Genomic DNA, 19,544 nt, shown 5'->3' with positions numbered 1-19,544 from the left:
TATTCAGTGCTTAGAATTCAATGGCTTTTTATTTTCAAAATCCAATGGCACAGATTTACTTCCATAGAAAAGCCAACTAGTAGCAAGAGGAGAAGAGGGTGGCTTTGTGTCGCTGGCAGCCATTTTGGTCCCATCCTAGAATACGGAAGATGAATCACTACAGCCGTTGCATTATTGATGAGGCCTTTATGGCGGCAAATGGTGATAAACGGAGGGGCCTCGGAGCTCTGCGTGCAAGAACGAGTGCGGGCCGAGTGGCTGTTAAGACAAGAGAGGGAGGGAAACCATTTTGTACTTCAGCTCTCGTCGAGTATGCGCATGCGTCGTTTCTGTTTAGCGTCTTCCACAAAGCGGGACAACGGAAGGGGAAAGACACCAGATCGCAGAAGTACCTCGCTCCCTTGAAACCAGGTTTTTATTATTCTGCCCTACTTGTGGAAATAGTTGTGACTTTAATGGTGACGCTCAATCTTTTTGGACTCAGAAACCTGGAAGCAATTATTTTAGAAGAAACTTGAATTAGTATAAATACATATGTTCCCTACTAGGTAGGATGTGTACGAATGTGTTTCAATGATATCAATATATTGTTGGACGTTTTTATTGTGGTTTATTTATGTGCATTGAACATAATTGTACCTCATATTAGCCGTGTGGCGATGCGATATGAAACCCTCATACCACATCATTAACGTGTGTGTCATGCCAATGATTGACACAGTAAAAGTTCCTTTGCCCCAGCACACAACCTCACATTCACTCCAGGTCTCATTGTCTCCCAAACACAACGGTACAGAAAACCCCAATAATGTCCCTGTTTGCCTCTTCTTCTTCCCTCCTCCTCCTCTTCAAATAGCACGCCTTTCACATAATGGTCGAGGTAAGAGCAGCTTGATTCCAGTCTCACCCCTCTCCCTATCCCTTCCCCTCTTTATTGAGTGGACCAGTTTTATAATAAGTCACTGTTTTGCTTAGATCTGTGTTGAAGACTCCGTTGTTGTAGATCCTGAAGTGCTCCCCTCGCCCCCTCCTCTTCCTCACCAGCCGCTCCTCTTAATTTGGTCTCCTTTTTGAGTCTAAAAAAATACTTTCCTGTTCTCCCCCCCCCCCCCGTGTGTGTCTAGACATGTCAAGTGTGCGTGTGTGTGTCTGTGTGTGTGTGTTGACATGTCTGGTATGTGTGTCTAGATAAGTCTAGTGTCAAACTTACACCCAAACAGGTGTGTGTGTGTGTGTGTGTGTGTGTATGTGTGTGGATAAGTCTAGTGTCACACCACACACTCACACCCAAACAGATGTCTGGTGTGTGTATGTGTGTGTGATTGTGTGTGTGTCTGCCCCGGCTTTATCGCATGGACGTTCTTGTGTGGCGAACATATTGTGTGCATGATGAAATACGCACCCCTCCCTCCCCACACCCCCCCCCCCCCCCCCCCCCCCCCCAGATCCAGCCCTTGGTAGGCTGCCCATTGGAGGAGTTTTAAAACATACGGGTCGGACAGCCCAGCTCTTTACGTGGGGGCGCTAGCTCTGTCCGGAGGACTGGGGTCCCTGGATTATGAATTGTGCATAATATTATGTACAAAACAGAAGTGAGAGGGTGAAGCGGGGGGGGGGGGGGGGGGGGGGGTGAAAAGGGGTGGGGGCGTATGTGGAGCACGTTTGTCAAGTTCAAAACGGAAACTCCTCAACCCGCCCTGGTTCACTTCTACGGGAATAACCAAAAGTGAGGCGTGGAAGTGAATCTCCTCTTTGGAGTTCTGGTTAGTTTCTCAACAGCAGTTTTGTGTTTTAAGCTCAGCCATACGATGTGAGCGAAGAGCAACATTTCCTTGAGAAGGCCACGTACCGGCAAACATTGATGAGGATGAGGCCGCGAAAAGGAGGCCGAGTTGGGGAGGTGGGGAGGTTTGGATGACAGAGTTCGACTACCCAAACCCCCCCCACCCCCCATACCTCACACCCCCTCTACCCTCCACACCTACCCAATGCCCCGTTTCCTGTGGTCTGCTGACTCAATGCAACCCGGCGTGGAACCTGCAACCGGACCCCCGGATCCGGTGGCCCCCCAGGGGAGAAGCCCAGAAGGGCTCGGGGGCGTTTGAAACCCGGCCCCGAGGCGCATATACTAGACGACGCTCGCATATGTCCCACCGTCCGGAAGGAGAAGGAGGAGGAGGAGGAAGTGGAAGATGGAGGGGGGTGGGGGTAGTGTATGTTTTCAGATCAAGGCTTGAGAGTTCAAGGGAGTCGATCACTTCTGACGGGATGTACAGGGATTCGTTCCCCCCGCCCCCCCCTCCCAGGGTACTGACTATAAAGACATCGTGGGGCAGCGATTCGGAGCGGGTCGGGTTTCCGCAAACGTGACGTTATTCGCCGCCAAGGAAGACAGGATGCCGGAATGAAACGCAAGGAGAGGAAGAACGGGAATGTGATCCATTTGAATTATATCTGATCAGGGAAAAGTGACGAAACAGTGCACTCGGGGGGGGGGGGGGGGGGGGGGGGGGGGGGGGGGGGGGTGTTGTGGGGTCCAGTGTGTTCGGTTTTTGCGATTACGGGATGGAGGCAGGAGGGTGGACTTTAATGGGTGGCAACGTTGACAGCGTCGATGAAACAGTCATGCCATTCTTGAATTTACATTTGTTTGATATAGACCCGCAACGGCAATTAAATGTTTGACTGTTTGAAATGTCGTTGTACTTCTGTCCAATGACAAATAAATATATCTATCCATCTATGTTTGGATGTGTCAAATACGTATGTTAGATGTTGCAACGTATGATGATGATCACAATGGTGTCATAAGGTGTAAAATCTAGGTTTTGATTTGAAAGCATCAAAAAACAAAATCAAACTTTTATTCTATGTTTTCAAAGTTCAGCAGACAAAAGCAGTGTTTAATCTATCTGCGACCCAAGCATCAGGGTTTTGCTTCCGCCAGCTTCTGAATGCTCTTCAGTGTTTTGCTAGGTGCTACCACGGACTCCACTCACTTGACATTTTCATATTGTTCAACATTGTGCACTAAAGCCAGCCTTGCGAGACATCCTGATCCCTGAGCTCCTCTCTGTTTCCCTCAGCAGATTGGTCCGGCCTTGATCACGGTGAAAGCGCGCACAATTTGAGAGTGGACCAATCGACGTAGCAATCCAAAAAGTTTTCTTTATCAGAAATAGACTGAATAACAACGTCGAAACAGGAACGGAACGCACGCAATTCTTTGATCACTGGATTCGGTGAGAGCAAAGAGAGCCAAGCCTCACTCTGATTGGCTGGAGGTTTTAGAACCAAGCCTTAAGATTAGGCCGAGGCCATATTTGGAAACAGTTGATACCCAATCAAGGCCAAACTCCTATTCACTGAGAAGCAAAGGTGGTCATCAGGATGGTTTCACGAGGCTAAGCTGAAGCACACAGTCAGAGAATCAAACCTGCGGTCCATAGCTTGGAAAAGCAAGGCCTGCTAGTCACACCATGCAAAGGGGACAAGATTGTGAATAACTTTCACCTTTCCCCCCCCCCATGTTGCAGCCCTGTTTTGTCCCACACTGGACGCCTATGTTGGGGAACACACAATCTGCTAACCATCAAACCTCTCTCTCTCTCTCTCTGTCTCTGTCTCTGTCTCTGTCTCTCTCCATCTTTGCATCTCTCTCTCACTCTCTCTCTGTCCCTGTCTCTCTTTTTCTCTCTCCCTCCATCATTGTCTCTCGATGTGCTTCCGTATCTCTCCTTCCATCTCTCTCTGTCTCTCTCTCTTGCCAAGGACCCCGGGCCCTCTCCGTCCCCCATCATGGCCCAGAGGCCCCTGCAGCTGGTGGAGGTGAAGGCCAGGGGCCGTTTCGGCTGCGTTTGGAAAGCGCGGCTCCTCAGTGAATACGTGGCCGTCAAGATCTTTCCAATTCAGGTACCGGACAGCCCCGCCCAAATATGACACTAACAACACTATAACAACCAAATGTTTTCCACCATAGCAGAGGAAAGTTGCGGAGAATATTATAATCAATTTGCTAACATTACAGAGGACATTTTTTGAGAACTGCTTCAAAATCAAGCATGTTTGGTGGCTATAATCACAAAAGGTAGAGAAAAAAATATTCATTCAAATACTCTTGAATTCATTTCAATGATCTAAGAGAAGCAAATATACTTCTTTTTTTACGTTTTATTCTCTCTCTCACTATCTCTTTCTCTCCTCATCTCTTGCCCCCTTTCTCTCTCACCTCCTCTCTTTTTTCCTCTCTCCCTCCCCCCTTTATGTCTCCTCCCTGTCTCACAACCTCAACCTGTCTCTCTTTTCCCCCTTCTTTCTCTCCCCTCCCTTATTACTCTCCCCCCTTTCTATCTTTTTCTCTATTTCTGTCTGTCTGCGTCACCCTCATCACCAACCCCCACTCCTCCCTTTCCCAGGACAAGCTGTCATGGCAGAACGAGTATGACATCTACAGCGTGAGTGGCATGAAGCACGACAACATCCTGCACTTCATGGGCATGGAGAAGAGGAACAACAACCTGGCGATGGAGCTTTGGCTCATCACCGACTACCACGAGAGGGTACACACACACACACACACACACACACACACACACACACACACACACACACACAACTATAGTTCCCACCAGAGCGGTGGTTCAAGTCAAAGATCCTAAGACAGCCAGCCCTGGAGTGGTTGTGGGTCGATTCTCCCTACACGTTTTTTTTTTGGCAACACAAACAAAAGGATGTGGGGTCCTTGAGCAAAGCACTTGATGCTCACTCAGGGCTGTTGGCTGGGCAGTGTTTCCATGTTCATGGGTGCCTCTGTTTGAAAGACGGGGCCCTTCGCACCACACTGTCTGTTTTCCCTATTAGACATCAGGGCACAGTGATCGGATCCCCAGCAGGAGGACTGGGGGATCCGATCACATTCAAAGACTGAATGCGGCCTGCAGTATTTGTGATTCATTAATTATACAACACATAGCATTTGTATCCTTTTGATATATTGATAAAACAAAAATTGAGTGTGTGTGTTACCCTTTTTTTTTTAATCTAATAAAATTATGATTAATCATGTTAGACTCTGATGTACCGTGGAATAATCTAACTTTGTAAGATATTCTAAACAGTATTTGTCATTTAAACATAACCGTAAGGTTTCATGGACAGGGATCAGTGTGTTTGAGGGCCCTCTAGTGGCTGAATGTTGCCACTAGAATAGTGAAATTAGAACATCATAACCTTATCGTCCACAGTCAATATTATAATTACCAAAGTTCTCCAGGAGGTTGAGAAAGAATTTCACTCAAGTTATTATTCTCTATTGAAGTCGCTATTGAGCATTCTTACAACCGGGGCATTGCAAACGTTTCACATCTCAAGATTCCTGTCAGTTTGCCTGGAGTGGCCCTCTGGAGTGCCTCACGTCTTTGAAGCCTCTGATATCGGCCCCTGCTCGCCACCCTTGAACCCTGAGAAACGAAGAGATGGTCCGATATCACTGTCCTCCTCGAGGAAAAGAGATTTGTTTCACAAACTAAATGTCCTACATTCTAGCGGATCCTTGTTAATCACACTATCAGACGTAGACAGAAATAAGTTTTAGCAGCCACGTTAACCAGCCTTGTAGGTACGAGCGGCAGATTCCAATCCTTTATGAAAAAATTATGTCTTTAGCGAGAACTGAAGGAGAATGATGCTTCAGGTTGACTTACCCGGAAAGGACAGGGAAAACCGGGACTCTACAAAGAAAATCAGGAGGGTTGACAACTATGGACTTCAACGTGCTTTCTGCGTGATTTGTCCAAATCCTTTGTGCACAGGCAACAGTTTAACATAAATGTCCACAACCTACGCAACAAGGTGTCATTACACCAAGTGTACACTACAACCCAACCTAAGTCACCCTGTCACAACTTGAAACAGTCACCATGTCACAACCTAAAACAGTTACCACGTCACAACCTTAAACAGTCACCACGTCACAACCTAAAACAGTCACCACGTCACAACCTTAAACATTCACGCAGTCACAACCTAAAACAGTCACGCAGTCACAACCTAAAACAGTCGCAACTTAAATCAATCACCCTGTCACAACATAAAACAGCCAATAAGTCACAACATAAGACACCATGTCAAAACCTAAGACAGTCACCATGTCAGCATAAAACAGGCACCCTGTCACAACCTAAAACGTCCTCGCTCTCCTCCCCTCCTCCCTCCCCCCAGGGCTCACTGACGGACTACCTGAAGGCCCACCTGCTGTCGTGGGGCGAGCTGTGTCTGGTGGCCCAGACACTGGCACGTGGCCTGGCCTACCTCCACGAGGACATCCCCGGGCATCGCGAAGGCCACAAGCCCTCCATCGCACACAGGTACCGGGGCCACAAGCCCTCCATCGCACACAGGTACCGGGGCCACAAGCCCTCCATCACACACAGGTGGTGGGGCCACAAGCCCTCCATCGCACACAGGTACCGGGGCCACAAGCCCCCCATCACACAGGTACTGGGGCCCCAAGCCCTCCATCGCACACAGGTACCGGGGCCACAAGCCCTCCATCACACAGGTACTGGGGCCCCAAGCCCTCCATCACACAGGTTCTACCCAAGCTCTGCACTCATGCTTCAAGATCTCGTGGGTGGGACAGCTGACATGCCTGAGGTAACTGTGTGTGTGTGTGTGTGTGTGTGTGTGTGTGTGTGTGTGTGTGTGTGTGTGTGTGTGTGTGTGTGTGTGTGTGTGTGTGTGTGTGTGTGTGTGTGTGTGACCCCCCAGGGACATGAAGAGCAAGAATGTGCTGCTGAAGAAGGACCTGACCGCCTGCATCGCAGACTTCGGCCTCGCACTCAAGTTCGAGGCCGGGAAGTCGGCGGGGGACACGCACGGACAGGTTGGGGATGGCAGCACACGCACACAGGCACTGACGCACGTGCTCTCTCACACACGCACGGACAACCTTACACAATCACACTGACGCACCCAAACGCTGTCTCTTAGACATCTGTTAATGCCGCCACGCGCACGCAAGCACTTAGACGCAGACACATTTCGACGATCCTGTGAGCAGCAGAACTGTACACATTAATTATCATATTAATAATAATAATAATAATATATTATAATATCTATATTCTTAAATAACAAACGATATATTAAACCAAACCAAAAGATTGCGGAAAATAGTGGATTTAATTCAGTGTTTGTAAATGTAACTTTAGTAAGGGTAAAAATGAATGCTCGCAATCATATTTCAGGTCGCACATTACATTTTGGGAGCATATGCCACCAAAAGGGTTGCAATTTGGAACCTTGCCTAGAAAACGGTAACCTGCCAAGAAGTTCAGTATTTAGGCTCTGGTCATACAACAGACATGACCACTCATCTGCGCTTACATCGCTCCTGTGTGTCTTCCGGAAGAACTAGGCGAATAACTAAAACCTGCAGCAAATGTAGACTATACAATAAGCAAGTATGTGCAAACTCAGCGACAGCAATGTTGTTCTTTTTGATTTGTGACCAATAACGCTTTTATTGCTCTGTTTACATTCTCTCAGGTCTTTATCTTTTTGTTACGTTCGAAGTTACTTATGTTTATGATACTTATGTTTCTAAACCTGTATTTACTATTGTAATACATTTTTATTGCGTATCACATTCTCAGGCAATCATTCAAATGTTGAAGGTACTATTGCATAATGGTTATATACATTCTAATAAATGTGAGGAGAGAGTGAGCGAGAGAGACGGAGGCGAAAGCCTTTTAAGGGTTTTGATTACCCGACTCAAACACAAACGATAAATTCTTGAACCAGCAGGGCTCATGAACCAACCTACACTGAATAATAAATAAGAATCTCGTAAATGCTCAGAGACGATAATCGAACAGTAAAAGCACTCTTCACTAAAGAGTGACAGTCCTTCCTGGAGCCGGGGGCGGGACCGGGAACAACCAATGGATGTGGCTTCATCCCCCACTGGGACACAGCCCCTGTGTTGTTTGGTTTAATGTTAACTAACATTGTAGATTTAGAGGTTTCTTCTATGCCGGTACATGTTGCCGTTCAAGATCATGTAAATTCTACTGACATTCCTTTGGATATTTATTATTTCCATGTAAAGGGAGAGGCCTACTACTGTTTGATGGTTAGTTATAAACGGGTACATTCATTTGAATAAAATGTAGGTTGTCAGGCATTTTCTGTTGATATATTAAACAGTATCACAATGTATAGTTTTTTTAGGATTCATTAGACACGGACTCGGATACAGACACACACACACACACACACACAGACACAGACACAGACACAGACACACACACAGACACAGACACAGACACACACACACACACTCAAACTTGACCCTCTCCCCTGTCCCTCCCAGGTGGGTACCAGGAGGTACATGGCCCCCGAGGTGCTGGAGGGGGCCATCAACTTCCAGCGGGACTCGTTCCTGCGCATTGACATGTATGCCCTGGGCCTGGTCCTCTGGGAGCTGGCCTCACGCTGCACCGCCGCCGACGGTGAGACACACACACACACGCACACACACACACACAGGTTTATATGTGATAGTTGGACCTTTTCCCCAGACCAGCCTGGTGTTGGTTTAGATGAACTCCCCTTTCCTGTGGTCATAGAGCTATGGGGGTTGGATTGAAACATTGCAAAAAATCTAGGTCACTTTAGATCTCAAACACACCCTACACAACTCCCTACAACCTCTTACACACCACCCTGAAACTTTTGTTCTTTATCTCTCTGACATATTCACCTTATTCTTCAACCATTCTATTTCCCATGATTCATAGTGGGTTCAACTGACTAAACGGTTTTCTAATTCCCTTTAAGTGTTTGATTACATTGCATGATCCTACAAGCGTCGCTTAAAGCTAGTTATTTTAAGGCTTAAGGAAGTTATTTTACATAACTGATCATTCAAGATGGGAAGTAGTCGGTGGCTACACACTGCCGATGAAATCTTAAAAGATCATATCAGAGTCCCAAATCCGTCAAAACTGACAGGTTGGGTGGATGAGATGAAACTATGGCCAGGAGTTAGCCATATTGATATAATCAATTATTTTGTCTTTTCTGAGGGTGGAGATCGTGAGGAGATGCGTAATTATAAAAGTACTGAGGCCTTCAATTACTTCCATAGCAATAAAGTCGGGCGCATTTTTTTATGTAAGCACGAAGACTATGGGCCCTATCTAGCATCCGGCGCAAGTGACTTAGTCACTGGCGCATGTGTCGTTGCTAGTTTACAACTGGCGCAGAGCGTTCTTTTCCCACCAGCGCCACTCGCCGGTAAATTAGGGATTGATCAGAAGGTTCGGCGGAAGGAGGAGGCGTGTTCTGGCGCAAACGGTATTTTGCCGTCTCTGAATACCATTGCGCTACTGACCAGGAAATACCTGGTTTAAAGTCAGTGGCGCGTTGTTCAGATGCTATTTAAGGGCGCATGCATACATGCGCATGCGATGCTGCATACGGATTGCTTGTGCACCTCGCGCATATACTTTGCTTCTCTCATCTACCTAGCCGCACATTCTTGGTAAATTATTTGGGAAAGAACAGCTGATGTAGCGGTAATAAGTTGTACTTTTAAATCAATGCATCTGCAAACACCGTACAGCAAACAAATATTTTCTTGACACAGACATCGTGTAGGCCTACATGCCCATAACTTTTAGGATTGATGAGTAGGCCTATTTGATCGTGAAAAACATTGTTTTACCGCGCGAGTGAGTGTTAAAAAGAATGAATGAATGCGGGCGCGCGTGTCTGCTCTGTTTAAACACATGCAAACTAAACACTTACATCATCATCTCATCTTCGTCCGCTTATCCGGGGTCGGGTCGCGGGGGGAGCAGCTCAAGCAGGGGGCCCCAGACTTCCCTTTCCCGGGCCACATTGACCAGCTCTGACGGGGGGATCCCGAGGCGTTCCCAGGCCAGTGTTGAGATATAATCTCTCCACCTAGTCCTGGGTCTTCCCCGAGGTCTCCTCCCCACTGGACGTGTCTGAAACACCTCCCAAGGAAGGCGTCCAGTGGGCATCGTTACCAGATGCCTGAACCACCTCAGCTGACTCCTTTCTAAGTAAAGGAGCAGCGGCTCTAATCCGAGTTCCTCACGGATGGCTGAGCTTCTCACCCTATCCCTAAGGGAGACGCCAGCCACCCTTCTGAGAAAACTCATCTCGGCCGCTTGTACCCGCGATCTCGTCCTTTCGGTCATCACCCAACCCTCATGACCATAGGTGAGGATAGGAACGAAGATCGACCGGTAGATCTTTTCGTAACAACGGTGCGGTAAAGCGAACGCAATACCGCCCCCGCTGCTCCGATTCTCCGGCCAATCTCACGCTCCATAGTTCCCTCACTCGCGAACAAGACCCCGAGGTACTTGAACTCCTTCACTTTGGGCAAACTAAACACGTAACGCATAATACAATCAATGGCAATGTCTATTACCGCGGGGACACATGCATATTAGGATAGCATACAATACTCATAAGAAACAATGTTTATAATGTATTGCGTATATCATTAAATAGAACCACAGTTCTTTTTCTAACTTCGTTCGGTGTTTCACTATGGGAATCGCCTAGGCGTGACCTACTACTGGAAGCTCCAATTGCACCACGTCTGTCCTTGACAGACAGGTCGGACTGTGACACAGGGTCCCGCCCCCTGCACTTATACAGTCGACCCGCCCTCCTCAAATCATTCTCGCTTTCTTCCCGTGAGAAAGCTACTCAAGCTCCCTCAGCTTATCTAGGTTAGCTTTAAACTGCTTAACAGTTCACAGAAGGGCCGTCAAGGATTCCGTCGTCGAACGCAGTCGTAGGCTTTTAACCTGGTTCGGCTGAGTAATAACTTCGTAAGAAGCTATCTGTTACTACACCCGCTGGGCAGTGTCCGCATAACGGCGAGCTGCTTCTCCGGTTACCCTGTATTTGTTTACAGGTGTCACTGGTTTACGGTGTAGTTTATCGGCTAACGCGTCAAGGCGAGCTTACCGCGGCACAGTACACATTAGCTTGTTGGCTGAGCCAAACACACCCGGTATAACGAAAGCATCACGGCGAGTGAACTCTGCGGTATGCCTTCGCCCGCCACCCCCGCCAAAGGGTCGGAGCCGGGAAGCTGTATCCCGCCTGTGCCCCGCGTCATGTGGGGCCTCCATATCAGGCCGGGACCCCCACCCCATGTGCATAGCGTGCATGGGCATTAAACACGCTCAAGCTTCGCTAGCGGACCTGCATTCATGCGCTCACACATCGATGCCGGAGAAAATTCTGGAAAGGAGGCTAAGGGTGACGGTGGCTACCAACCAGGATCCCTGCCTGGCGGGTGCCCCCGCTATAGCCTCAACGAGCACCCATCAGTCCCACGCGACAACGAGCTGGGCGGACATGATGGAGGCGGCATCCCCGCTCGTGCCCCCGCTATTCGATGATTTACTTCTCGAGGCGGAACCGGGCACTGAGGACGCTGAGGGCGACGACGACGCCAACTTTGACCTCCTCGACATGGACGGAATTGAGGAGGAGGAGGACGACTCCACTTTTCCGGTCCAACTGTCCAGACCCCCTAGCGCCTCTGACGCTGTACAACCGGTGGATGGTAACCTGTACGAGGTGTGCAAACGGGCCGCTGCAAAACTAGGCATTCAATGGCCTGCAGCCCCGGATGCTGAAGGGGAAGAGAGAGACCTATACGACGGCAAGAGGCTCCCACCAGCCCAGCCGCCTTCTAAGCAGCTCTTACCAGCAGTTCCCATCTGCATGAAGGAAATGAGCCGCTACTGGTCCAGCCCATTTAAGAGCAAGCTTCCCACCAAGGGCTGCTCAAAGCTGGAGATCCACGGGATGGGTGAGCTGGGGCTGGCCGAACCCCCAGCTGTGGAGCCTTCAGTGGCTTACCACCTCCACCCAAACCGTCGCTCTCTCTCCGCCTCTTCAGGCATCTCCCTGCCTGGTAAGATGGACCGCCTCACCGCTTCCACTTACCAAAGGATGTATAAATATGCAGCGCATTCGGTATGCTCGCTCAATGCCATGACACTACTGTCTGCATATCAGGCTGAAATCCTAGAGGAAATGGGTCGCCAGCTAGACTCTGGGTCACCCAACCCTGCCCTCTGGGATGAAATTTGCAAGTCTCGGGTGAGAGAGCATTATGGCTCAGTCTCTCCGGACTGAGCGACGCGCAGAAAGCCGAGGTCATGGATGCTGCATATGACCCAACCAAGGGTCTGTTTGGTCCAGCGCTGGAAAAGATGAGAGAGACCAGCACTCTCAGGAAACAGGAAGGAGAGGCCTTCGATCTCTGCCTTCCCTGAAAACAGGCTCCCCGCCCACCCCAGCCAGCGAGGTCAGGCTTTGCGGCCGCCGCAGTGGCAGCAAGGGGAAGACAAGGGGAACCAGGCCTCAGAAAGCCTACAGACCAGCCCACGCAGCTGGCCCACAGGCCGACCAACAGCCTAGGTCAGAGAACCCAAGGCCATGGGGCAAACACTCCTTCGCTGCTGCGGCAGCCAGGAATCGCTCTCCCCACCCCGGGGATGGGAAGAAGAAGCGTGCGACCTAGCGATCCCAGCTTCTCTCTCTACCCCTCCCATGAAGAAAAGAAAGCTTGGGGGGGTAGAACAAAGCCCAGAGGGTTCAAGTTCTCCAGGGGCCCTTTCTCAGTCTCTCTCGCCTCACGTTCAGGGCGAACTGAGACAGGGGCAACGATTGACACAGTGCCACCAAGCATTTTCCCAGTGTCACAAGTTATTTTCCCTCGTTTTAAAGGTGAACACAATAAACCCTGCATTTTCGCAACCAGGCCCAGAGCCAAGGGTGAAATGCACAAAACAAAACAAAATAAAACAATATCTTGGTCCCTACATTTCCATGGGGGGAGCTCACGCTTCTCCTGTGAGGGCAGACCTCTCCCCTTACGTCCCGAGGGTGACGTCGTTGGGGCGCGATCACATGAGCCCGCTCGCTGCGCGAGTGGAACAGTGGCGCGCATGCGCAGTTCACCTGTGGATCCTGTCTACGGTTTCCCAGGGTTACAGACCGCAGTTTGCTATGAAACCACCCAGATTCAACGGCGTGTTGGTTTCTATACTATGGCCAGTGGGGATTCGGCACGAATCCTAGAGGACGAAATATCGTCCCTTCTTCGAAAACAAGCGATCAGGGCTGTCCCGAACGAGCAAGCCCAACAGGGTTTTTACTCCCGTTATTTTCTCATTCCGAAGAGAGGGAGCTCGTCCCTTCGCCCCATATTAGATCTCCGTGTGTTAAACAGACACCTGCGCAAATACACGTTCAGGATGTTAACACACAAAGTGCTCTGTCGTTCAATCCGTCCAGGGGATTGGTTTGTAACGATCGATCTGTCAGACGCATATTTTCACATTGCCATCTATCCCGCGCACCGGAAACTTCTCCGGTTCGCTTTTCAGAACAGGGCTTACGAATACCAAGTGGTCCCGTTCGGGCTATCGTTGGCCCCGAGAGTGTTCAGCAGGTGTGGAGGCAGCACTGTCACCGCTAAGAAACAGCGGCATCAGAATATTCTCTTATCTGGACGATTATCTGATATGTTCCAGTTCACGCAAAGGCACTCAGAGATTCTACTACGGTGGTAAATCATCTGAGGACTCTGGGATTCAGCATAAATTGGGAAAAGAGCCGTGTGGACCCCGCACAATGTGCGTAATATTTGGGTCTCCACATAGACTCTCTCTCTTATCGCGTCACACTATCAGAGAGGAGACTAACGTCTCTCACGCAGTGTCTCTCCCTCTTCAGGCGGGGAGAGACCGTATCGTTCAGGTTAGGAGGGCCGGTGATGTTGTGGGAGAGGAACAGGCGTAGCCATAAGGCCTACGCCTGCTTGGCCTTATGGCTTCGGTGATATCAGTAGTGCATTTTGGTCTTCTGATGATGAGAGGTTTTCAGCGCTGGGTCGCAGCACTACGTCTGTGCTCCCGTCACCACCTGAATCGCAAGGTGAAAGTAACACCAGCGTGTGTTACCGCTCTCCGCCCGTGGTCGATGCGCACGGTTCTGACAGCGGGCGTCCCGCTGGGGGCGGTGTCGTCCAGGGTAACCATGACAACGGACGCGTCCTTGTCAGGGTGGGGTGCGACAATGATGGGCAGAGCAGTGAACGGCACCTGGAGTCGCGATCTAGCTCAGGCTCACATAAACCTCCTAGAACTTTGGGCAGTGTTCCTTGCTCTAAAACACTTCCTGCAAAACCCCCTGTACGGGGAATGGACTCTTCATCCACAGGTTGTGGGACAAATATGGCAAAGATACGGCTTGGCAGCCGTAGATCTCTTCGCCTCGCTGGAAAACACTCAGTGCCCGTTGTTTTTCTCCCTGTCAGACGTAAGGGCTCCCCTAGGGGTAGATGCGCTGGCTCATCCGTGGCCAAACGTGCTGCTATGCCTTCCCCCCTCTCAGCCTGATCTCCCCCACCCTAGCCAGGGTGAGAGAACAGAGTCTGTCGCTAATCCTGATAGCGCCACGGTGGCCATCCAAACATTGGGTGGCGGAAATAGTGCAACTCCTGGCGGGCGACCCATGGCCCCTTCCCCTGCGCAGGGATCTCCTCTCCCAAGCGGGCGGGAAGATTTACCATCCTCACCCGGACCGTGTAGCGCTCTGGGCTTGGCCCGTGAGAGGTGGAACTTGAATGCGGCAGGCCTGCCTGCACAGGTCGTTGACACCATTCAGAATGCAAGGGCCCTTTCCACTCGCCGGCTCTACAGTGGCAAGTGGCGGGTTTTTGAGGACTGGTGCGACTCGAGGCACGCCATTCCATATCAGTGTTCCGTGGTGGACCTACTGTGTTTCCTACAGGGATTATTGGAAAAGGGTAAGGCCTTTTCCACGATTAAAGTGTATTTGGCGGCCATCTCAGCTTGTCAGGTTGGCTTTGGGGATAAGCCTGCAGGGCAGCATCCCTTGGTTTGTCGCTTCATGAAGGGGGCGCGTCGCAAGCTCCCAGTTTCCAGGCCCCTGGTCCCTTTGTGGGATTTATCGGTGGTGCTGGATGCCCTGTCTCATCACCCTTTTGAGCCGTTGGAGGCGGTGGGGATGAAGTTTGTGTCGCTGAAGGTGGTGTTGCTCTTAGCTTTAACCACAGCTAAGCGTGTGAGTTATTTACAGGCATTGTCTATCCGTCCTTCATGCTTGCAGTTTGCTCCGGGGATCTCCAAGGTCTGTCTGCGGCCCAATCCGGCTTTTGTGCCTAAGGTGGTTGAGTCGACCTATAGGTGTCTCACGGAGGAACTGTCGGCGTTTCACCCGCCTCCGTTCTCCTCTGCGGAGGAGCAGAGACTCAATACATTATGCCCGGTACGGGCCCTACATGTATATGTGAGTCGGTCAGCTGCTTTTCGGAAAGGGGATCAGCTGTTCGTGTCCTGGGCCACTCCCCATAGAGGCAAGCCTTTGTCCCGCCAGAGGCTATCCCACTGGATTGTGGAGGCTATATCTCTTGCTTATGAAAGTAGGGGCTTGCAGCCCCCCATGGCTTGAGGGCCCACTCCACAAGGGGTATGGCTACTTCATGGGCCTTATTCAGGGGAGTGTCGGTGCATGACATTTGTGCTGCGGCGAGCTGGGCTACGCCTCACACCTTTGTTAGGTTTTATAGGCTGGATGTCTCAGGGCCTTCTGTTTCTCAAGCCGTGCTGGAGACGATCTCACCAGACTCAAAGTGATGTTTGCTGCCTGGCTGAATTTGCATAGCTTCGGGAGACATATGCAATACGGGAGTGGTCTATATCTCCCATAGTGAAACACCGAACGAAGTTAGAAAAATAACTTTGGGTTACTTAACGTAATCCCTGGTTCTTTGATAACAGAGTGAGGTGTTTCACCAACAAGTCCCTCCTTGCATTTACACGGAAAGAAACTGGTATAGAATGATTTGAGGAGGGCGGGTCGACTGTATAAGTGCAGGGGGCGGGACCCTGTGTCACAGTCCGACCTGTCTGTCAATGACAGACGTGGTGCAATTGGAGCTTCCAGTAGTAGGTCACGCCTAGGCGATTCCCATAGTGAAACACCTCACTCTGTTATCAAAGAACCAGGGATTACGTTAAGTAACCCAAAGTTACCGCATATCATATGTTAAATAGCCTATCATACGTTTTCTTTGCCGAAATTTATTTGAGGACTCAGTATTTCTGAAGTTGTGGAAGAAAACCCCTTATTCCATGTGTGAATTAGGCCATATTATTTGGCAATAAACTAAGCCATTTGCAGTTTGAAATTCATGTGCATCTGTCTCATCGGAGACTGCAGACGCGCTGTCAAAATATCAACTCGTCCGATTCAAATGCGCTCATGGCTCTTAAAGGGGATGGGAGCTGGCACTCTCATTGGTTTGTTGCACGTTACGCCCAAACCACACCTACGGGTAATTAGGCTGCTTCAGACCAACCCTTTTGACACTTGCGCCGCGGCGCAAGCGCCATTTATCCGCCTGTAAAATAGCGATAGCGCCGTAGAACCGCCCACAAAGCTACTTGCGCTTTGCGCTTCCCACTTGCGTTTCAGACCGTTAAAATAGGGCCCTATGTGTTTTTGAAGGCAGAGGTCGACAGGAGCCAAAGTGCTAACCATAAGGTTATAGCTTGGGTTATGCTGCAGCCGTCGGGGTTGATAGAGACTGTCGGGTGCTCATGTATGGCTGGATTAGGGAGATCGTGCAGTCATGCCGCAGCAATCCTTTGGAAGGTAATCCTTTGTTTATCTGTGAATTAATAAAAGTAACGTGATCATATCACTTTTTATGAGTGTTTTTTTCGATTCAGTTTAGCTAGGTGAGGATGACAACATTTGAAACAAATGGCAAATGGGTATAATGTTCTGTTAATGTGCTCATTACAGGTTGAAAATGCAGTAACTACCGGGAAGACAGGGCTTGCATGTACAGATGAGCAGCGCAGGTGGAACGCAGGGACAGTCAGGAACATTGAGCCAAAAAGACTGAGGGACATAAACTTCAGCCACCACAGGGCAGGAGATGAATTTGGTATAAGGGTGTCCGGTGCTCAGCCACTACCAAACACCCCACAATATATGTCACATGCCGAATTCTTGACTAATGTAGACAAAGACCCTACAAAGCCACTTTTCCAGTTAAAAAACTGTCTGTTGGGCAAGTGTTACAGAGCCAAACCAGTAGTGCAACCCTGTAGCCTTGCACATACTGCAGTAGATGCAAGATTTTTAAGACCTCATCAAACCCATGCTGGTTCTGATCTCACATGTGAGACATGTAAAAGCTTTTATGAGTGTTATGTTCAAGTGAGTAGTGCACAGGCTTTTACTCTAGAATCTGAGACAAGGGAGCAGAGTTCTTCAGATTTGTGGCACAACGCACGAAAACTAAGAATAACTGCAAGTGCAGCTAAAAAGGTTCCTTCTAGAGCATCCACCAATCCAGACAAATTCATTGCAGAGCACCTCTACCCCTCCTTTCGTGTCAACTACGCCACAAATTATGGTAAAGAGAATAGATAGATAGATAGATAGATAGATAGATAGATAGATAGATAGATAGATACTTTAATAATCCCAGAGGGAAATTATTTTTGTCACGAACTCCAGATATACATACACAAATAAATAAATAAATATTAAGAATAAAATAAAAAATATAACATATATATATCCATATCCATATATATACATATACATACACACACACATATATATATATATATATATATATATATACATATACATATACATACAACATAAATACACATACATACACAAAAGATAAAAGATACAACCTCAGAAAAACTAAATAACAAATTTAAGGACAATATAAATATATATACAACACCACATATATACATACACACATATATATATATATATATATACACATACATACACAAAAGACAGCACTGTACAAAAATAATTGTACAGTATTGTGCAAAAGGTGCAAGAATTATAGTCCTTGTTTGAGGTCAGAGATTACAGAGAGGGACGGTGTCTGACATTCTAAGGGAGGCGTTGTAAATTGTAATGGCCACAGGCAGGAAAGATTTCCTGTGGCGCTCTGTGGTGCATCTGGGTGAGAGGAATCTCCTGCTGAAGGTGCTCCTCTGCAGGGCCAGTGTGTCATAGAGAGGGTGTGAGACATTGTCCAAGATGGACTGAAACCTGGACAGCATCCTCCTCTCTTCCACGGTCGTCAGGGTGTCCAGTTCCTCCCCCACAACATCACCGGCCCTCCTAATCAGTCTTTCAAGTCTGTTGGTATCTGCAATCCTCATCCCACTGCCCCAGCATGTGACAGCGAAGAAGATTGCACTGGCTACAACAGACTCGTAAAACATCCTCAGCATCGTCCGGCAGATGTTAAAGGACCTCAGCCTCCTGAGGCAAAAGAGTTGGCTTTGGCCTTTTTTTTAGACAGCCTCTGCATTTCTAGACCAGTCAAACTTGTTATTAAAGTACACCCCCAGGTACTTGTACTCCTCAACAGTGTCCACTGGGACCCCCTGTATGGAAACAGGGGTCACAGCTGCTGTTTTCTCCCTCCTCAGATCCACAATGAGCTCCTTCGTCTTTGTCACGTAGAGTTGCAGGTGATTCAGCTCACTCCTAGTGACAAAGTTGTCCACAACAGTCCTGTATTCACGGTCATCCCCCTTTTCAATGCAGCCAACTATTGCTGAGTCATCAGAAAACTTCTGAAGATGGCAGGACTCAGTGCAATAGATAAAGTCTGAGGTGAAAAGGGTGAAGAGGAAGGGAGAGAGGACAGTCCCCTGTGGGGCCCCAGTGTTGCTGACCACCTTGTCAGACACACAGTTCTGTAGGCGTACGTACTGTGGTCTGCCCGTCAGGTAATCAACAATCCAGGACACGATGGGGGCCTCCACCTCCATCGCAGTCATCTTCTCACCCAGTAGAGCCGGACGGATGGTGTTGAAGGCATGGGAGAAGTCTAAGAACATGACTCTCACAGTGCTTGCCGGCTTGTCCAGATGAGTGTAGACTCTGTTCAGCAGGTAGATGATGCCGTCCTCAACTCCCAGGCGGGGCTGGTAGGCGAACTGTAGTGGATCAGTGAAGGGCCTGACCATAGGCCTTAGCTGCTCCAGGATGAGCCTCTCCAGGGTCTTCATGACATAGGACGTCAGGGCCACCGGTTCTGTAGTCCTGAGGGCCGTTGGACGCGGCTTCTTAGGTACAGGAACGAGGCAGGACGTCTCCCACAGCACTGGGGAACCTCTGGAGGTGCAAGGTCCAGGCTGCAAGACCAGACTCATAGTACCACACAGACTGATGGCACAGGTTTAAGCACCATGGGCCCAACACACCCTCGGGGCCTGCAGCTTGCCGGAGTGGAGTCTTGTTAGCTGTCTTCTCACCAGGTCAGGCGTGAAGGACACTGTAGAGGTGACAGTTGGGGGAGGGGTGGAGGTCCTCAGGGTGTAGAGGACATGATGCAGAGCAGGGAGGAGGGGTGGAGTAGGTAGGAGTGAATTGAGGTGTCAAGGGGC

General features: G+C 49.3%; 1 protein-coding gene and 1 pseudogene across 2 annotated transcripts in view; both read left to right on the top strand.

The window, feature by feature from the left end:
* The window catches only part of LOC130381763 (activin receptor type-2A-like), an 82,269-nt gene that overhangs the window by 30,450 nt on the left and 32,275 nt on the right, over nt 1-19,544 (top strand). The window contains exons 5-10 of one of the 2 annotated variants that reach the window (XM_056589519.1): nt 857-880; nt 3,772-3,912; nt 4,416-4,559; nt 6,220-6,365; nt 6,769-6,883; nt 8,378-8,516. In XM_056589519.1, the coding sequence (XP_056445494.1) occupies nt 857-880; nt 3,772-3,912; nt 4,416-4,559; nt 6,220-6,365; nt 6,769-6,883; nt 8,378-8,516 (709 nt within the window). The remainder of the gene's footprint in view (nt 1-856; nt 881-3,771; nt 3,913-4,415; nt 4,560-6,219; nt 6,366-6,768; nt 6,884-8,377; nt 8,517-19,544) is intronic. The other variant, XM_056589520.1, reaches the window with a different exon arrangement.
* LOC130381764 (uncharacterized) lies at nt 12,436-14,430 on the top strand (annotated as a pseudogene).

Source organism: Gadus chalcogrammus, chromosome 4, assembly GCF_026213295.1.
Source record: "Gadus chalcogrammus isolate NIFS_2021 chromosome 4, NIFS_Gcha_1.0, whole genome shotgun sequence".
Classification (NCBI taxonomy): Eukaryota; Metazoa; Chordata; class Actinopteri; order Gadiformes; family Gadidae; genus Gadus; species Gadus chalcogrammus.
This window is presented reverse-complemented; position numbering and strand designations above follow the sequence as displayed.